Raw genomic sequence first — 19,529 nt, forward strand, 5'->3', positions numbered from 1 at the left:
CTTAAACAAATGGTGTTCTCCTTGCAAGAATTAGCGCTAGCTCTGGTCTGTGTCAATGCAGCAGCCAGTCCTGAGTCAGCATATATGTGATTTAATTAAAAGGCTATAAAACATGGATTTGAAGCTATGACAAATAAGCTAATTCTATTTTTTAATATTTTTTCCCCTCTGGTTTCCTTGAACATTTATTGCAGAAGTTAGTAAAGATTTGTGTATATTTTTGGTCCCCTTCTTTGCTAGTTTTCTGGTAAAACTGTTACTTAGAAGGAAATAATCTTTTTTTGTTTTGTTTGTAATCATTGTGAAAACGTTTCTCCTTACAATGGTAAATGGGTACATGTCGTCCACAGCATATGGTTTATATCATTCTAAATTTCTTCTTTCAGCATTAAAGTTCTTTTTTAAATTTTTTATTTTTTGAGACAGGGTCTTACTCTGTTGCCCAGACTGGAGTGCAGTGGTGCAATCTTGGCTCACTGCAGTCTCCGCCTCCCAGGCTCAAGGAATTCCCTTGCCTCAGGCTCCCGAGTAGCTAGGATTACAGGCGCGTGCCTCACCCGCCTGGCTAATTTTTGTATTTTTAGTAGAGGCAAGGTTTCAGCATGTTGGCCAGACTGGTCTTGAACTCCTGACCTCAAATGATCCACCCACCTCGGCCTCCCAAAGTGCTGGGATTACAGACGTGAGCCAATGTGCCCGGCCCTACAACAAAGTTCTTACATTACTTGGCAGAAGATTACTAGTAGATACTTTTCTAGAGACTTCTTCATTGCCTTGGAGATTAACCCAAATGCCAAGGGACTGAACATTTGTGTGATTGTTTGAGAATAAGTCCTTCTTTTGGGAGTGACAACAAAATATGGTATAGCTTTTGGGGAGAAGTTGCCTTTTGAGACCAAAGGCAGGGCAGAACCACCCAGGGATCAAGAACATAAACTCAGTCTTGTTTTCTCACTTACTAGGCAGTGACTTTGGGGAAATCCCCGATTTCCTCTGAACTACCACTGCCCCTTTTATGAAATTAGATGTTGTGAGGGTGAAATGAGCTGATGTGTATAAAGAATTAAAAGCGCAGTACCTGTTACCTAGTAAATAATAAATGGCAGTGATTGTTATTGTAACATTTATAATAATAACAACAATCATAATGATTATCTTAGGAAAGTCAAGTGAAACTGACTGATTCTTGCCTTTGTTTTTGAGTTAGCCAAATGACCATACAGAAGTATTTGATCACATTAGAAATAATGAGCCCCCAAGCATACATTACTTTTTGAAATTATTGAAAAAGGAAAACTCTTTATTGATTATAGTTGATATTATTGCTAACTCTGCAAGATGATATGAGAATGTAGTTTTTTGATAGTATTAGTGGCTCATTGGGAAAATGCATGAAAATATCCTCCTTTGTAAGTTTTTGTCTCTGACAAATCAAATTAAAACAATACTAGCAGGTAGGCAGGGAACATAGGGACCCACTCATTTGGAAATACTAGCTTCAAACTTAACTGGCTGAATGAACACGTCTGAGAATGAAACATTTTCATTGACTGTGTTATATATAACATCCCTCAGTTGGCCATGTTGATGTGTGGTATCCTTTGTGAGGTCAGCAGTGACATTATCAACAAGACAGAAGCAGTGATAAGTCAATCAGTCACAACACTCATATCCTAGGGACCACCATGCTGCTATGAGTCAGGCATGTGCATTGTTTAAGGTAAATAGTAAATAGAACTAGGACTTTATTCTGTGTCTCCAGTTGTCAGAGGAACCCAGTTAACCTTGAGATAGCATGCTATCTGGCTGCTAGGGCTTCCATTGTTGTGTGATAGGCACCCATGTGAACATTTACAGCAGTACCTTGATTGGTGATAGTGAGCTATGACAACTGGGTATCTGCTAAGTTAGGGTTTTTACTATCCCAGCAACCTAGGATGTAAGGTTTTGCCTAGGGTTGACTGAATGATAAATGGTGGCCTCTCACCAGCATACACCAACTGTCCTGCATAATTTGGGAAAGAGAAGATGGTTGATATAGCAAAGGGACAGTAAAGAAGAGACCTCCAGCAGCAGAGTATACAAATACCTAGTGAATATTTTCCTGGTAAGAATCTTTACAGGTTTTTTTTAAGAGATAGGATCTAGTTCTGTCTCCCAAGTCTGGAGTGCAGTGGCACAATTGCAGTTCACTGCAAGCTCAAACTCCTGGGCTCTAATCCTGGGAAGAATCTTAATTAAGAAGACAAATTTTAGAATTTAGGAGTTTGTCAGGAAGAATGAGATCAGAAGAAAAAAATTTAAAAAATGTCACCACATATCAGTATATAACTTATAGTATCCTAAAATGAGTTTTCTATAGAATCATAGTTATCAACTATATTGCAATTCTTTATTTAGGATAGTATGATAATAGATACAGTTTATTCAGTGTGGACCCAAATATTTAACTGTATCATAATTTTGTTGAGATACTTTTTTTAGTATCCTAGGTTAAAACTACCTTCATAATAAATTATCTTCTTGAGTTGGGAGGTATCAGTGGAATGTAAGGTGTGTTGTCCAGACAGGCCAGTGCTCCACCCCTACAAGGAAATAGGGTAGTGGCTTCCCTGTTTCCCTGCTTTTGTGAATGGAAAGTCTTAGGCAGGTCAAATTACTCAACTCTAGAAATTTTTTTAGTTGATCACACAGGGTTATCTTTTTATGTTTAACAGTAAAAGCGGACAAAAGGATTTTTGGTGGAATTTTCATTTTTGTGCAATCTGTTTAGTTTCTGAAAAAGTTAAAGAATAATTTTTAAGTCCTCAACAAAACTTTAGAAAATTCCATTATCAGTCCAGTGGTGGAAAACAAGTGAGAGGAAAGAAAGTTAAGAGCTAAGACAGCGCAGAACTTGAGAAATATTTAGTGGAGCCCAGTGTGGGGTGGCTCATGTTTGTAATCCTAGCACTTTGGGAAGTCAAGGTAGGAGATTGCTTGAGGCTAGCTTGGGCAACATAACAAGACTTTGTCTCTACAGAAAAAAAAAGAAAAAGAAAGAAAGAGAGAAAGAGAAAGAAAGAAAGAAAAGGAAAGAAAGGAGAGAAAGAAGGAAAAATCAGCCATGCATGGTGGCATGCACTTGGTAGTATGAGCTACTCGGGAGAATCACTGGCCTAGGAGTTTGATTTTACAGTTAGCTATGATTGAACCACTGCACTCTGGCCTGGGTGACAGAGCCAGACACTGTCTCTACAAAATGAGAGAAAGAAAAAAATGTAAATACAGTGAGCAGAAATATACAGTGAGTGCTTGATCTGGAGGGTTTTCTCTTAAAATGTTGGTGTCATGCAACTCTGGCTAGAAGAAAACTTTTCTTTTTGTTGTTAAGTTCCCCCAATGAAAGGAATTACAGCAGGTTAAATTGGTCAGTTTGTGAAAGCATTAAGGCGTTAATACCTCTGACTTCTTATCTATAAACTCTACTCTTTTTTTTCCTTTTTTTTTTTTTTTGGAGACAGAGTCTAGCTCTGTCACCCAGGCTGGAGTGCAGTGGCGTGCTCTCGGCTCACTACAACCTCTGCCTCTTGGGTTCAGACCATTCTCCTGCCTCAGCCTCCTGAGTAGCTGGGATTATAGGCGCCCACCGCCACGGCCTCCTAAAGTGCTAGGATTATGAGCGTGAGCCACCATGCCCAGCTGACTCTTTCAATGATAGAAATATACCTGTGCTGGCTTTTGGCTGTAGGGAAAACTTCATTAGAAAGGGAGAAACTTGGGAAGGGAGTTGTACCACAATTTGAATTAAACACTTGCCAAATAACCTGAAGCAGGCTGATGTTTATTGTCCTGTTGAGTGACCCAAGACTTCTTTCTGCTGGTTCTCCTTGAGAAGAGGATTAGGTGTTGAACAAATTTACAAGTATAGCATGCAGTTTTGTCAAATACCCAGTGACACTTCTTTTCACAGTTCTCTTGACTTTATACTGTTTAAATATCCTCAGTTGTCTCTTAATTTGCTTTTCTTTCTTTAATTCCTATTGGATCAGAAAGTAACTTTTATGTAATCAGTTCCCTTGTCTAGAATTTTTTGGCTATTTCTTTTGAGTTGCAGTATGCACATTGGTTTGTTAGTAGTTTCCTTATTTTATGTTTTCTTTTCTAGTTTAACATGGTTTCATAATCTACACAGTGTCTTTTTCTTATTGGGATGGTTATGCGATAACTATCCCAATTAACTTCTTTTTGTTTTTTTTTTTTTCTTTGTAGGCTAAGAAATGGCATTTCAAAAGGCAGTGAAAGGGACCATTCTTGTTGGAGGAGGTGCTCTTGCGACTGTTTTAGGACTTTCTCAGTTTGCTCATTACAGAAGGAAACAAGTAAGTAACTGTACTTGTGTTGATTACAGTATGCAACTTAAATCTGCTAAAGAACTGTCTATGGGGAGTGTGTGCACTCACGGTTTTGTTTAGAAAATACTTGTGAAGTTTCTCAGTTTGATCTGAAAGATACTAATTTAGAACAGTGCCTTAATGATCCTGGAGAACTGTGTGTATCTCCTTTTTTAAAAAGTGAATTTCTTTTTCAGGAAGCATTATTTAGCCTCTGTTTTGGCTCTTTGGTTTTTAAAAGACTGCTTCATTTATGAGTGCCAGGGTTTCTTCATTTAGACTTTCCTTGTCTAATTCATTGAAATGTCTGGATACCTTCTGTGTTACTGCCAAAAGTTTTTGTCTTATTAGAAGGCAGGCAACTCAGAAAGGAAATGGAAAAGAAAAGGCCCAACTGAACCCTGGTTTTATTTCTTCAAGGTTTAGTTACTTATGAAGTATTACTTTGTATTAGGTAAAAATTTTAATGGAGGAAAGCCATGAAAATAAGGGTTGGTAAGAAGTTTCCAAATATTATAAAGTGTTCAGTTTTTTTTCTTTCTTTTTTTTTTTTTTCCTTTACCTTACAACTGTGACTTCCCATAGTTCAAACTGATGCCAGGAAATAATTTTGCTGAATGGCTTTGTTCTTTTTTGAGGCTTGAAATGCTGGCAACCACCTTAGTAGTTAGTATCAGTCTCTTGTTCCCCCTCTCCCATGTCATTAGGACATTTTGGGATACTAGCTGTGTAGTGCATTTCTTTCTCAAAGATGAAGGTGAAGGAATTTGGTAAACAATTTGTAACTGAGTGATTCATTTTATACATTTTTGTGGCTGCCTTTAAGCCATGGTTTGTCTTATACTTCTTGTTTCTGTTTCTTTGTGCTACAAGGTGGCAGAGCCAGGCACATTGCTTGCAATCCCATATCCTGAATGAGGATCACTTTAAAAACACATACTGTGGCCAGGTTCACTGGCGCAAACCTGAAATCCCAGCACTTTGGGAGGCCAGGGCAGGCAGATCCCTTGAGCCCAGAAGTTTGAGACCAGCCTGGACAATATGGTGAAACCCTGTCTCTACAAAAAAATACAAAAATTAGCCGGGCATGATGGTATACACCTATAGTCCCAGCTACTCCAGAAGCTGAGGTGGGAGGATTGCTTGAGCCTGGAAGGTGGAGGCTGTAGTGAGCTGAGATCATGTCACTGTACTTAAGCCTGGGTGACAAAGTGAGACCCTGTCTCAATTAATCAATAAAATAAATAAATAAAAACACATATTAAGAAGAATTAGTTTGCTGGCTTATCATTAAAAAACTCAACAAGCCAATTTTTATGTGATTCCTGCTAAAGATGGGTGATATTGAATAGTCTTTTGATTAGTAATAGTCTTTTGATTAGTGTTAGTTTTTCTTTTGCATTCTGAACTGTGAGGACATCACTCTCAATGCATGTATGTTGCAGTTTTTATTTTTTTAATTGACACATAATCATTATACATATTTATTGGGTGCATAGTGGAGTTTCGATACATACAATGGTGTTATTAATTCACTGACTTGGTATTGAAACTCTTCCTCATCCACTGATCATGCTCAATGTACTATTTCTTTTAAAAGATTGCCTTGGTTCCTTAAAAGCAGGTGTGAAAAGATGTGGCTTCTGCTGAGGCTATTTCAGAAGCGCACTTCTGTTTGTGACATGGGCATTAAGGGATTAGATTACTTCTGCCATCTTTACCAGTGCTATCTGAAACGATACCGAAAAATGCCAATGCCAAAGGTCACGATATCTAATATGATGAGTTGTTGCTAAATTTATATGTGGTTTATATCTTTTAACCACAGTAAGCATGTCTTACTTCAGAGTTTATAGCTTAAATTTGTACCTAGGTAACACTGTTTCATCCCTTTTTTTTGGTTTGAGTTCTCTCTAATAATTGGTCTTAAAAAATAGAATAAACAGAAGAGACTCTGGCCCCAAGCATCAAGTTATAGGAGAATTTTATTCAGTAAAGTCAAGGCAAAATAAAGACCTGTTGATTCCTGGGACATGTTGTCATTTTATCTTTCCTAAGTTAGATATCCTGACCACCCTAATAGCCAAATGAAATGGATACCAGCAGCTTGAAGTCATTTATAATTTTAACCTGACAAGTTCTGTTGAAAAAAATTACTACAGGCATATGCAATCATTGAGTTGCATAAGAAATCCAACTATATGCATTTCTTTTCTGGTGATTCCTGTCCCTTTAAGATACTGCCATTAGCATGTATTTGGGGGGTAGCAGGTGCGATGTAGCCATAGGGACTGGCAAAAATAAAAAATAAAAGCAAGAATGAGAAGAGGAAACAACCTATTCCAGCCATTGACATAAAATGACCACAGGCCTCCATTAACTCAGCTGTCCTCTCTCAGAAAATATCTGCCAATCAGAGCCATTCTGGGGGGGGATTTTCCTGACTTCAGTAGTCAGAAAAAATCTGCCCTTTGAGATACATTAATTGGCTACATTTTTGTTTGTAGAAGCTGGAGCCTTAAATGTGACTAGGTATGCTCCATTTTTCTGCAGAGTGATGCTTAAAGTATTGGCTTGTTACAGGTATATTTACCTACTGTATGTTTATATTTTTTCTAGTTTTCTAAGAGGATTCCAACTGATAAACTGCCTTATATTAAGAATAAGTTAGTTTGGAAACCCCAAGTTCCTGATGTCCTAGAGAGCAGCCTATTGACTTTGGTTCTGGCACATTTTGCTGTGTTCTTGCATGCTCTGTCTTCCTGGCCCCTGGCTTGTGCCCGTTTGGTACTCCCAGGACAAAGCTTCTTCCTTGAAATACAAGCAAGGGCTATATTCTAAATACAAATGGATTGAATATAAAAGTTGGTACATTGTTAAAACATGTTTGGTGATGAGATAGTGCTATGAGTGTTTAGGTGCCAGGTGAGCTCCTGAAAACCTTTGGGTCAATTCTATAGTTAAATTACCTTATATTTGTAAAGAAAACGATTGTATATTCTTTAAAAATTAATTAAACATAAGACAGATTGAAATTGAATAAGATGTGGTTTCACTTACCTTGAATGCAGTTGCTTGAATCAGAGCCACTGTAGGTGGAAGAATAGAGGCCTCTGTGGAGACTGGTGTTTCTGGGAGCAGGTTAGGGGTTAGAGGTGGTAGCAATGATGCTTTTGTCTCAATTTACTGCATAGTACGGCTTTTCTTCCATACAAGCATATTATTAACATTGCTATTACTTATGTTTATCAATGATGAATAGTGCCCACTGTTGAGCCAAGTGAACTCCAGAGGTTCATTATTTTTATTTTCTAAGGGAAACAGGTCAGATTTAGAAGAGATAGAAGAATGCGAGGGTTGTTATAGCCTAAGGAGAGGGCAATTATTACTATTACTATTCTTTTGGAGCTGAGCAGCCTAAATCTTCAATTCCAACAAGGAAGTTGATGAGGAAAGGAGATGAAGGTTGGCTGACTTCTTTTGCTTGTGTCCACCTCCAGGGAAGGAGGTTTGTGGCCACAGACAACATCCACATTCCAGGCCTTCCTCAGTTAAGCATCTGAGGGCTTTTAGCGTGGTCTTAGAGTGGCTTCCTCTTCATTTTCTTGTCCCCTTTTCTTGATTTCCACCCATAAGCAGGTGACAAAGTTTCCACAAAGGGAGCTTGAGTTTTCTTCTCCCCAGACCACCCGTATGCCAAGGAACAAGAGTCTTAGTACTGCAATATAAGCATTTCACCACTCAAAGAAACCAACCCCAACCCCACTGGGAATGGAGCAAGCAGACACCTCTCTGGTGGTGTGGAGATTTTTTAGATCAAGTTGATTGTGATTCACTATTTAGTATAGGTTGGTTTAATAATAAACTTCTAGTTGAAATTTGGAGGTCATCTAGTCTAAGGTCTAGTGAAAGGAAGTAGCACTTCATAGAGGAGTCTCCTTTTTCTAATTTCAGGCTGGTGGGAGAATGGAGTAGATGAAGAGGAAAATTTAAATTAGGAAAAGGGGTCATGGGATACTTTTAGAACAAGTAAACCTTCTTGAGCAACAGAAGTAGACAGCATTAAAGTCAGGGCTGCATGAGGAGTCCTCAGGAAGAAGGGAAGTTTGGGATGGGAGTGGCCAGGGAGAATGAAACAAGAATAGGGTGGGAAGGAGTGCAGGGATTTCACACAGGGCTACCCTAGTCTTTCTTCATTATAGTCCAGCAGCACTGTTTAAAACTTTTTTTTTTAAGTTAACGTTTATTTCATACCTTCTAGGTCCTAACTGGAAAAATCTATGTGATGATGTGGGCTTTTCTTGAACCCCAGTGATGTGGTTGATATGACAAAAATCTATTCAGGTCGGAAGAGTGGTCTTGCTCACATAACACATTCTAGGTTTTTTCCTTCCATGACCTGGTCTGAAGGTGTGGTGGCTTTGTGAGCTGAGGCAAAACTTGAGAACCACTGAGAGCTTTCTCAAAGCCCAGATGTGAAAATATTTTTCCCCCCTGCACCATAAATAGGCAAGGAGTGGGCCTCAGAATATGGAAATCAAGATCTCTCTCTCTCTCTTTTTATTTTTTTCCCTGACATGGAGTTTCACTCTTGTTGCCCAGGCTGAACTGCAGTGGCATGATCTCAGCTCATTGCAACCTCTGCCTCCTGGGTTCAAGTGATTCTCCTACCTCAGCCTCCCAAGTAACTGGATTACAGGCACCCTGATTCTAAGAAGATCATTCCTCTCAAGGTCTCTTTTTAATGAGAGGAATGAGCTTCTTAGAATCAGGGAAGTGAGAAATTCTCATTGATTGGTGTGCCATTGATAAGCAACAGAACAAAAAGGCCAAGAGCGTGATCTTTGGAGCAGTCTCTGCAGACTGCCTGCATCTAACACCTAGCTGTACTTTTCTTTTTTTGGGTATGTTTTCTTACCTTTATTTATTTACATATCTATCCCTTTATTTTTATTCGACATGTCATAATTGTGCATATTTATGGAATGCAGAATGATATTTCTGTGCATGTATACAACGTGTAACGATCAAATCAAGGTAATTAGCATATCCATCACCTCAAACATTGATCATTTCTTTGTCTTGTGAACATTAAAAATCCTCTCTTCTAGCTTTTTGAAAATATATACTAAATTATTGTTAACCATATTCAGCCTATAGTGTTACAAAGCCCTAGAACTTATTCCATCTAGCTGTAACTTTGTATGTATTAACCAGCCTCTCCCTGTCTTCCCCCACCCCCTTTCCAGCTTTTAATACTAACAATTCTACTCTCTATTTGTATGAGCTCAATTTATTTTAGCCCATAGATATGAGTGAGAACATGAAGTATTTATCTTTCTGTGCCTGACTTATTTCACGTTAACATAATGTCCTCCAGGCTCATCCGTGTTGTTGCAAATGACAGGATTTCATTCTTTTTCTTTTTCTTTTTTTTTTTTTAATAGAGATGGGGTCTTGCCACATTGCTCAGGCTGGTCTTGAACTCCTGTGCCCGGCCTATTTCATTCTTTTTAATAACTGAATAGTATTCCATCATGCATACATATACCACATTTTCTGTATCCAGTCATCTGTTGATGGACATTTAGGTTGATTCCATATCTTGGCTATTGTAAACAGCTAGTTCTGTATCTTAATAGCTAAGTGACTATAGGTGATTTTCTTAAATTCTCTCAGCCTCATTTTCTCCCTTCTATAAAATAGGGATAACAGTGGTACTTCCTTCATAGGTTTATTAAAAAGCAGTGAAGCCTGGGACAGTTCCTGGCACATAGGAAGCTTTCAAAAGTGTTACCTCTTATGAGAGTCCAAAAAGATATGAATATAAAGTGCGGTTGTAGTCAGAAAGCAAGTTGCTCTTGTCACTGGAGACCTTGCATTCAGGGATACTTTGTTAAAACTTTTGGGATTAGTAGCAAATGGTATATATCCTTCATTTTAGGTTATAGGAAAATGACTCAAAGAGAGGTGTACCAACACTCTTCTGGTTTCCTTTCTCCTTGCTTCCTGATCTGAGGATGAGCAAGAAGATCAACTCCAATTGTTGACTTAACCTCTCTGTTATAAGAAATTCCTTGAATTTCCCACTGTTTCTTTCTTTCTTTTTTTTTTTTTTCTATGTAGGCTTATATGAATTATGGCATACTTGATTTATATAACTGATATGTTGCTAAAAAGTTACATGAATATAGTCTCTTTGATAAATTAATATCAATGCCATTTATTGGAATTCTGTGGTGAAACATTTTTTTTAAAAAACAGGTAATGTTAGGGAAAAAAACTCTTAAATTTTTTTGGGGGGGGGGGTAAATCTGAAATTTCAGGTATCATTGTACCTTGAAATGGAATGCAATTAAACTAATTTCTCCTTTCCCAAAGTCAGTGATGTTATCTGAATTTTCATGTATCATTTTAGCTTGAAATGAAATGCAATTAAATTTATTTCTTCTTTCCCAAAGTCATGATGTTCGAGCATGTTGATATTGTAATAGGTGTTGATAACAGGATCTTCATGATTTGCAAAATAGCCTCTCACTTTGTAAGAGACATCAATTCTCTATGCTTGTGGGTGGCTTAGGAAATACTATAGTTCACTCCGTTATATGTGTTAATTAAGTGAATATGAAAAAAAACCCTGATAACAGTGATGTGTTAGGTGAGTTGAAATACAGGTAAGCCTATACTACCTTTGTTAGTGTCAGCAAAACCCAGGAGGAAAAATATTTATGCTAATGAGAGGCAAAGTGATGCATGGATAATTAAAATCAGCAGGAATTTTGAGAACATTGTTTTAACTTGTAATTTCAGTCTCTCCCTCTCCATATCTTATTTGTAAGAGTTCTAACAAAGTAGTGCTTTTTGATTAGTAGTACCAATGACTCAAAAGTTTTAAAGTCAGTAGCAAAAGATAAGATTAGACAAGAAGCAAAAAACAAAACAAAACAAAAAACCAAAAATAACAAAAAAGAATGATCAACTCTAGTCAAAATAAGATCTACTTTAGGATTTATTTGAATAGACTCCAAATAAAGCAACATTTAGCTTCTTGAATGTGTCTGTTATATGAGTGTGACTGGGTTTTGGTGACCCTGTTGTATGCAGGTTATACAAATTTTCAGAATTCCAATTTCTTCATAAAGTAAGAATAATGTCACTTTACTCACAGGCTTTTTTCTCTGCCAAGCACTAAGTCAATACATACAAATCAGTGATCACAGTACCTAGCACATAGCAGGTCCTCAGCATCTGCTAGCCTTTCCCTTCCCCTGAGGTAGGATATGAACATTTGAAGTAGACCTAGCCTTGTCAGGCATAATAAGAAAGATGTAACATCAGAGTTTAAAAAAAATAGCCGAACTTTTGGTTGGCACGCTTTTGCTTATATTGATGACTAAACAGATAAACTGGTAGAAGGTAGAGAAACTTAAAGTTCAAAAGAGTATTGATTAAAGAGAAATCAAAATCATAAGCATAGTATCTAAGATATGATGTCAGTTAAGAAACAATTTAATCTTGTGGCATCTGCAGGAAAAAAAGAAAATAAACAATTTAAATTACAAGAATTCCACTTAAGCATTGTTTTTCAGCAGTTTCTTTGTTTGAACGTAACAATTTGTTTATCTTTTGAACACCCTTAACATCTTCGATAATTTAACCTCAATTAGAAACATTCTTCAGGTGCTTGAACTAAGGAGGATCTGTGGGTTTGAAATCAGTGTAACTCTTCCTGAGTGTTGATGTAGCTGTAGCTGAAACTATCACATGACACATTTGCTTTCTTTCTTTTTCTTTTTTTATTACCAGATTGCTTTTAACTTTGTAAGTCAATTCAGGCTACTAGACTTTCTTGCTCTCCCTGAGTAAACAATATTCTATCTGCAGAGGCATGCTGCATAGGTTTGTAAGCAATCTTTCCACCACCCGCCCCCCGCCACTTTTTTTTTGAGACAGTGTCCATGCTGGAGTGCAGTGGCGTGATCTTGGCTCACTGCAACCTCTGCCTCCCAGGTTCAAGCAGTTCTTCCTGCCTCAGTCCCCCAAGTAGCTGGGATTACAATCGCCCACCGCCACATCCGGCTAATTTTTGTATTTTTTAGTAGAGACGGGGTTTCGCCATGTTGACCAGACTGGTCTTGAACATCTGACCTAGGGTTATCTGCCCGCCTCGGTCTCCCAAAGAGCTGAGATTACAGGCGTGAGGCCAGTCCCAGTCTTTCTCTTTAAAGAAACCTTAGGAAGTGCTGTAAAAACGAATGTTCCTAAATAGTCTTTATTATTGTTTTTTTTTCCTATACCTGTTGATGGCAGAATAATGTTGCTTTTTAAAATTCTTCCCTTGATGGCCAGGTGTGGTGGCTCATGCCTGTAATCCCAGCACTTTGGGAGGCTATGGCAGCAGATCACCTGAAGTCAGAAGTTCGAGACCAGCTTGGCCAACATGGCAAAGCCCCATCTCTACTAAAAATATAAAAATTATCCGGCATGGTGGTGGACACCTATAATCCCAGCTACTCAGGAGGCTGAGATAGGAGAATTACTTGAACCTGGGAGATGGAGGTTGCAGTGAGCCGAGATTGCACCACTGCACTCCAGCCTGGGCAACACAGTGAGACTTCATCTCAACAACAACAACAACAACAAAAATCTAATTATTTCCTTGAACATAACTGAAACTCTGTACCCCTTGCTCAACATCCACCCGCCCACCCTCTGTTTACTATTATTTTATTCTCTGCTTCCCATTATTTTATTCTCTGCTTCTATGAGTTTGACTATTTTAACTCTCACTTATAAGCGAGATCATATAGTATTTGTCTTTCAGTGTCTGGCTTATTTCACTTAGCATAATGTCCTCCAGGGCTATCCATGTTGTCAGCAATGTCAGGACTTCCTTCTTCTTCTTTAAGGCTGAATAATATACCATTTTATGTATATACTACATTTCTTTATTCATTTGTCTGTTGATGAATGGCATTTAGGTTGTTTCCATATCTTGGCTATTGTGAATACATTCTTCATAGGATATCTAACACTGTAGTTCCCACCTAAATGTTAAAATCAACTAAAATGGCCATTTCTGATGGTGGAAGAAAGAACTCATGGTTGAACCATAAGCTACCTGTTTGTTTAAAGGGCCATCAGCGTTATGTTAAATGTGAAGGTAGAAATGTCTCTGCACCATGGCTTTCTAGGGCTTGCATTTGATGGTCTGTCCTTTTGAGGTATTGTCTGTATGGATGTATTTCCTAATTTTTATTTTTGTAAATGATGATGCTTCATCCATTCATAGTACATTCTCTATTGTGTATACTATATGCAATGTAGGCGAGTTGTAAATCTTGGGTTGTAAAACTAAGCATATCTCAAACTTGTGTATTAATTGAAGTGAGCTAATTGGTATAATAACCAATCCTCAAAGCTCAGTGGCTTATCATAATGCACGTTTATTTGTTGCTCACGTTATAGTTCAATGTGGATAGATGGGGAACCTATTTCCTGCAATTACCCAGGGACCTATGTCTCTTTATTCTAGTGGGTCCGCCCTGCTATAGGGGTCTCACCCCACTGGACCATTTCTACTGCACGGTGTGGGAGTGTTCTCTGGACGAAGAGAAAAAGTTTTGTTAAACATTTAGCCATTACATATGTGTGTTGAATTTAGTTTCTAATCTGGTGGACAAATGAGCTATATTTCTTTCGATGAGAATTTTATTGTTAGGGTTATGCCAAAGACTGTATCATTCATTTGCCTCTCTTATTTAGAACCCTATGCATGGATTCCTGGAAGAACTGTTTTTCTCTTAGAAATATAACTAAATTTGTGGGAATGTATCTGATATCTAAAGCTTGATGAGGATTCTGAATAATCTGTATTTTAGATAAGGCCAGTTGAAACTATTCTTAACTACTCTATATGGTTAACTGTTTTTTTCAGAGACATGTTTCATCAAAGCACTAAAATTATGCAGACAGAGCTGGAAATGTTCTCTGAAGAGCATCCTATCATCTTCCTTATAATTTTGGTTTTTATTTAACACTTAGCCCCCAAAGTGGGGCCATGGCAATATCTTTGAGTTATAACTCACATCAGGCCTTCGAGGAGTTTGTGATGCTATTTTGTTGCTGGCATACAAAATCAGTGAGGTTAACTGTACTTCTATAGGTCACTCAGTGAGTCAACGACTGAGCTATGATTAACGTTGACAGCTGGTGAGCTGCTAGGCTGTTGCTAACTGAGCAACATTGACATTCATTTTGATTTGACTTTGCATTTCATTTTCAACTATTTATTCATTTTAAGGCCTCTTTAAAAACTTTTTAGGGATGTTGTAGACGGAGGAAACTTTCTATAAATGCTTTGGGGAGAGTCCTTTAGCTTCCCTCTCCCCACTCCCCATCCTTCAGCTTAATAGTTAAATTATGTTTATGCTAGGAAAGCATCTTTTAGGTAGTTTTAGAAATAGATGATTTAAACAGAAGTTAGGCGATTCCAGTTTTACTTTATTTGTTTTGTAATTTGTGATTTCAACAAAGAATTTCTGTAAACTAATTGTATGATAGTGAGTACCAACCAGAAAAATTATATTTGATGAAATAATCCACAGAGAAATGACAAGTATGCATTATAAATTTGGCCAAAATGTAATTTTGAACACAGGTGAAAGTGTAGTTGAAGGCCGTCTGGATTATAAAGCTTGGAACTGGCTCGTTGGCTCAGTTGGGCATCATTTTATTCACCTGAGAGGGATGGGGAACGAGTGAGCCCTCTTTCACTTCTGGATCTACTTCCAGATGCTTTAGGGAGATTATTAAGAAAAAGTGCTGGCTGGGTGCATTGCCTAACGCCTGTAATCCCAGCAGTTTGGGATGCCAAGGCGGGCAGATCACCTGAGGTCGGGAGCTTGAGACCAGCTTGGCCAGCATGGCGAAACCCCACCTCTACTAAAAATACAAAAATCAGACAGGTATGGTAGCGGGTGCCTGTAATCCCAGCTACTGGGGAGTCTGAGGCAGGAGAATTGCACAAACCCGGGAGGTGGAGGTTGCACCTTGGAGCTAAAATCGCGGCACTGCACTCTGGCCTGGGCAACAGAGTGAGACTCTGTCTCAAAAAAAAAAAAAAAAAAAAAAAGTGCTATTTCATAGAATTCTGTGTGACAACTTAACTGCCCGGTGTGGTTGGCTTTAGGTGAGGCAGATGCCCTAGGACTCTTGATCTCACTAACTGCCATCAACAGTTCTGCATTGCTGATGCCAGAAAGGTGGGCAGATCTAGAGGCCCAAGTGACCCACACATACAGGCAAAGATGACCTAGCAGAGCTGAGGACATGAGATTTGGAGTCAAATCTGGGATCAAATTTTGATTCTTTTAATTACTTGCTCAAGGGATAACTAAAGGTTTCCTCACTGGTCAAAAGATTCCTCCTTTCTCTGGGGAGTGTGACACCTAAGGAGCTAATGTCAGGGGTGTGAGCTGGCAGCTTCTAGGCAACTAATGGTTCTATTTCTTCTTCCTTCTCTGTCTACCCCAACCTCAAGCTTACTCTCCAGGTCCTCTGACTTTCAGTGAGCCGTCAGAGTTGAAAAGCAAGCACATACTCTGTTTTCAAAATATTTATCTGAAAACCAAAAAAACCTATCTCCCAAATCTCAGCTCATATAGTCAATTATGTTGTTAACTTATTTGAAGCACATATATTCAGACAGAGCCAAGGGATTTTCCTCACTTTTTAGCTATAAAAAGTTTTATAATTTAAATGTTTGGATATTTTCTAATTGCTATTAAAAGACCTTCTGTGTGATTTCTCAAAGGAATCACAGTCACTTAAAATCTGGACAATACCTTCAAGGTGAACTAGACCTTCATTCCCAGCTACCCCAGAAGGATGGGCTCCTCTTTTTTTCTTTTGTGAGGACCCCAGTGGAGATGACAGTGTAACCATTGGCAACTCTATCTACAGAGTGATCATGAATCCCTCACTGAATATGTTTACACTGAGAAATGTTGCTTACTCTCATGTAAGTGCAAGAAAAAAAAATGTCAGTTTTTAGAATCACAAAGTGATTCAGGAAGTGAATAAAGGCCATTAAAACATCTTAGGATTCCCTGTGAGGAGATGTTTGTTGTATTTTCCTTTTAGGAATATATAAATATGGTTAGTGTTTTTATTGACAAAAAGCAGGAAGCAGTTTCCCTTAAATCTAACGATTCCATTGATCGAATCATATATTATGGGAGAGGGTGACGGTTGCAGTCTGAGATGATTTGCATGAGACCCTACTTTATAATCCAATTATTACTGTACATGATTACAGGACAACCTGGTTGTTAATTGCCTGTGGTCTTTAAATATGCACTTCTTTCAGAAATAGACACTAATTATTAGATCTTGTTTTTGGTCTCACCTGAAGTTGCAAATGTCTAGGGTTTTTTTTTTTTTTTTTTTTTGTAATTTGCAAGTCTAATGATGTACAGACATAGTAAAACTGATCTCATTCTGAATCCTGTTCAGGGTGAACGTTCTCTGGGATGTAAACTATCAAAGATTGTGAACTTGGCTTTCAGTTCTTTGTAGGTGTTTATGTGAGTCTCTTGACAAAACCTGTATGTTTGCTATCAGAATGCTGAAGGAATTTTATCTTTCTAAAATGCAGATGAAAATTGGTTAACAAGTTGAAAAAAAATCTACTTCTCCCATAATTAAATATAACAGAAATAACATCAAAGTATTATTAAATATTAGATATTGTCCCAAGTCCACCAGGATAAAAATTTTGTATTTGGGAGCTGTGGTTGGAATTATGCTAGGCAAAAAGCAGTTTGTTTTGTGTGTTGGGCTCTCCTCTCTTCTGGCTTCAATGGCTGAATTAGGGAATTGATCCTGAATTTGATAGAGCTGGAGTTGTTCCTGTCTTTAAGCCAAGGTTGATGAACTCATATGCCTACAGGGGATAAAGTGATGAGGTACAAGTGTGAAGCCAGTGAGCAGGAATCCTGGACTAACAAGAGTGCACAAGCCCTGCCTAAGGATGGCAGCTGCTACTCAGTTTTAGCAGATTTATCTCAGATAGAAATTCTGATTTAGATGTGAAATATAGCAATTTAAAAATATTGGATGTATGATATGGTTTTTAAGAAAGTAGTGTGCTAAGCAGAGAAAACATTCTAGTGCGACTTCTGGTTTTAACACATGCTCTTCCCACTTCCTTTCCTGGTTTTTGTCACCCAGCTAATGCCTATTACTTTTTCTCTACTTGATTTAGCTACATGTTCCAAGAGGCCTTCTCGGGTCTGGATAAGAGATGGCTCCTGTGGCTCTTGTATCCTCTTCTCTATTCGAATATCCACCTTTAAACAATGTTATAATTGCTTCTTTATCTTTTTGTTTTGTTCCCTGGGCTATAGAATCCTTGAAGGCCTCCAAAAAATAGTGATTGGATAAATAAGTTCGATGAATAAATGATGGTGGGCCCAGGATTTCCTCAGGACATAGGGTTTTTTCCTTCCTTCCTTCCTTCCTTCCTTCCTTCTTTCCTTCCTTCCTTTTTTCCTCCCCTCCCCTCCGCTCCCCCTTTCCTTCCTTCCCCTTCCCTCCTTCCTCCCCTCCCCTCTTCTTCCCTCTTTCCTCACCTCTCCTCCCCTTCCTTCCTCTCCCCTCCCTTCCTGTCCCCTCCCCTCCTTCCTCTCTCCCCTCCCCTCCTTTCTTCCCTCCCACCACCCCTTCTCCCTGACACAGGGTTTTGGTCTCCCAGCTAATACAGGGCCTGTGGCCATTCCAAGGCTTCTCCTAGAACCTCTGAATCAATCCTTCAATTAAATCTGTATCCCAAATTCCTGTGTAATCAAACTGCCTTAGAAAGGAGGGTGAACAAAGGGAAGGCAGGTCTAGGAAGATTTGGAACCCAAAGCCCTCTTGTCTTAAATTAGCATGTTGTTACCTGTTTTATTCTTGCTGCTTTTCTCCTTTTTATTTCCCCTCAATCAACATAGTCTAGGAAAGGTAGAGTGCAGATGTGTTTTTGTGACTCAAAACCATATGAAGTCAAAATGAGTCTTTTTCCTGTCATAATTGTAAGTAGGGCCTTAGGCTGTGTTTACTGCCTCTAAAATAAACATGGTACTTAGCTTCTCAGTTGCAACACTTTCCAGCTTTTATGAAAAAAGTAAACAAGAATAAAATGTTATTTTAAAAAGTAGTGTCAGAAAGTAAATAAATTACCCTTAATAGTGCTGTATATTTTTAAAAAATATTTTGGAGGGACTGTTCAGTAAAACCTTCAAAACGAAACTACACCAAACAAACTACTTTCTAGATTTGGCAGCTAGTCATATCTCACTCTATTATAACTACTTAGTCTGCTTTTTAAATTTTTTTTCCTCAAATTATATGTGGTGTCAGAGTGGTGTAGTAGTATAACACTTAGTCTCTGTTGCCAGGCTAAGTTCAGTTTTCAGCTCTACCGTGAACCTGCTGTGTACTTGCGGACCAATTGCTTAACTTCTCTATGTCTCAGATAGTTCTGTCAAATGAAGATCATAGTAGTACCTAACTCATATAGTTATTGTAAGGATTAAATGAGTAGAAAAAAAGCAAAACCCTTAAAATAATGTCTGGCACATAAATGCTCTTTACATAATTCACTTATTATTTTTTTGAAGTCAAGTGTATTGAGGTATAATTTGTAGTATAAAGTACAGTAAAATTTACCCATTATAATTTACAATTCTGTGAGTTTTGATAAGTGCATACAGGTATGTAATGAGCACCATGATCAAGCTGTAGAACATTCCTATCATCCTCACCATTCTTTCATGCCCTTTGTAGTCAGTCCTTGTACCCCCATTCCCAGACCCTGGCAACCACTGATCTGTTTTCCGATTCTGTACTTTGCTTGTACAGAACATGATATAAACAGAAGCACTGGAATCATATAGTATGTAGACTTCTGAATCTGGCTTCTTTTGCTTAGTGCAGGGATTAGTAGACTTTTCTGTAAAGAGCCAGAAAGTAAATGTTTTAGGCTTGCAGGCCGTACAGTCTCTGATGCAACTATTCAGTTCTGCTATTACAGTCATAGACAACACATAAATGATTGGATGTGGCTGTCTTCCAGTGAAACTTTATTTACAACAGGGAACAGCCAGATTTGGG

At 38.2% G+C, this 19,529-nt stretch overlaps 1 protein-coding gene across 9 annotated transcripts in view; it reads left to right on the top strand.

The window, feature by feature from the left end:
- GPD2 (glycerol-3-phosphate dehydrogenase 2) overlaps nt 1-19,529 on the top strand; it is a 149,452-nt gene that overhangs the window by 36,762 nt on the left and 93,161 nt on the right. For 8 of the 9 annotated variants that reach the window (XM_077956157.1, XM_015110135.3, XM_077956159.1 and 5 more), the window contains 1 exon segment: nt 4,252-4,361. The exons of the other annotated variant lie outside the window; for it this stretch is intronic. In XM_077956157.1, the coding sequence (XP_077812283.1) occupies nt 4,260-4,361 (102 nt within the window). In that variant the 5' untranslated portion in view covers nt 4,252-4,259. 9 annotated transcript variants of the gene reach the window in all.

This window comes from Macaca mulatta, chromosome 12 (assembly GCF_049350105.2).
Source record: "Macaca mulatta isolate MMU2019108-1 chromosome 12, T2T-MMU8v2.0, whole genome shotgun sequence".
Lineage (NCBI taxonomy): Eukaryota > Metazoa > Chordata > Mammalia > Primates > Cercopithecidae > Macaca > Macaca mulatta.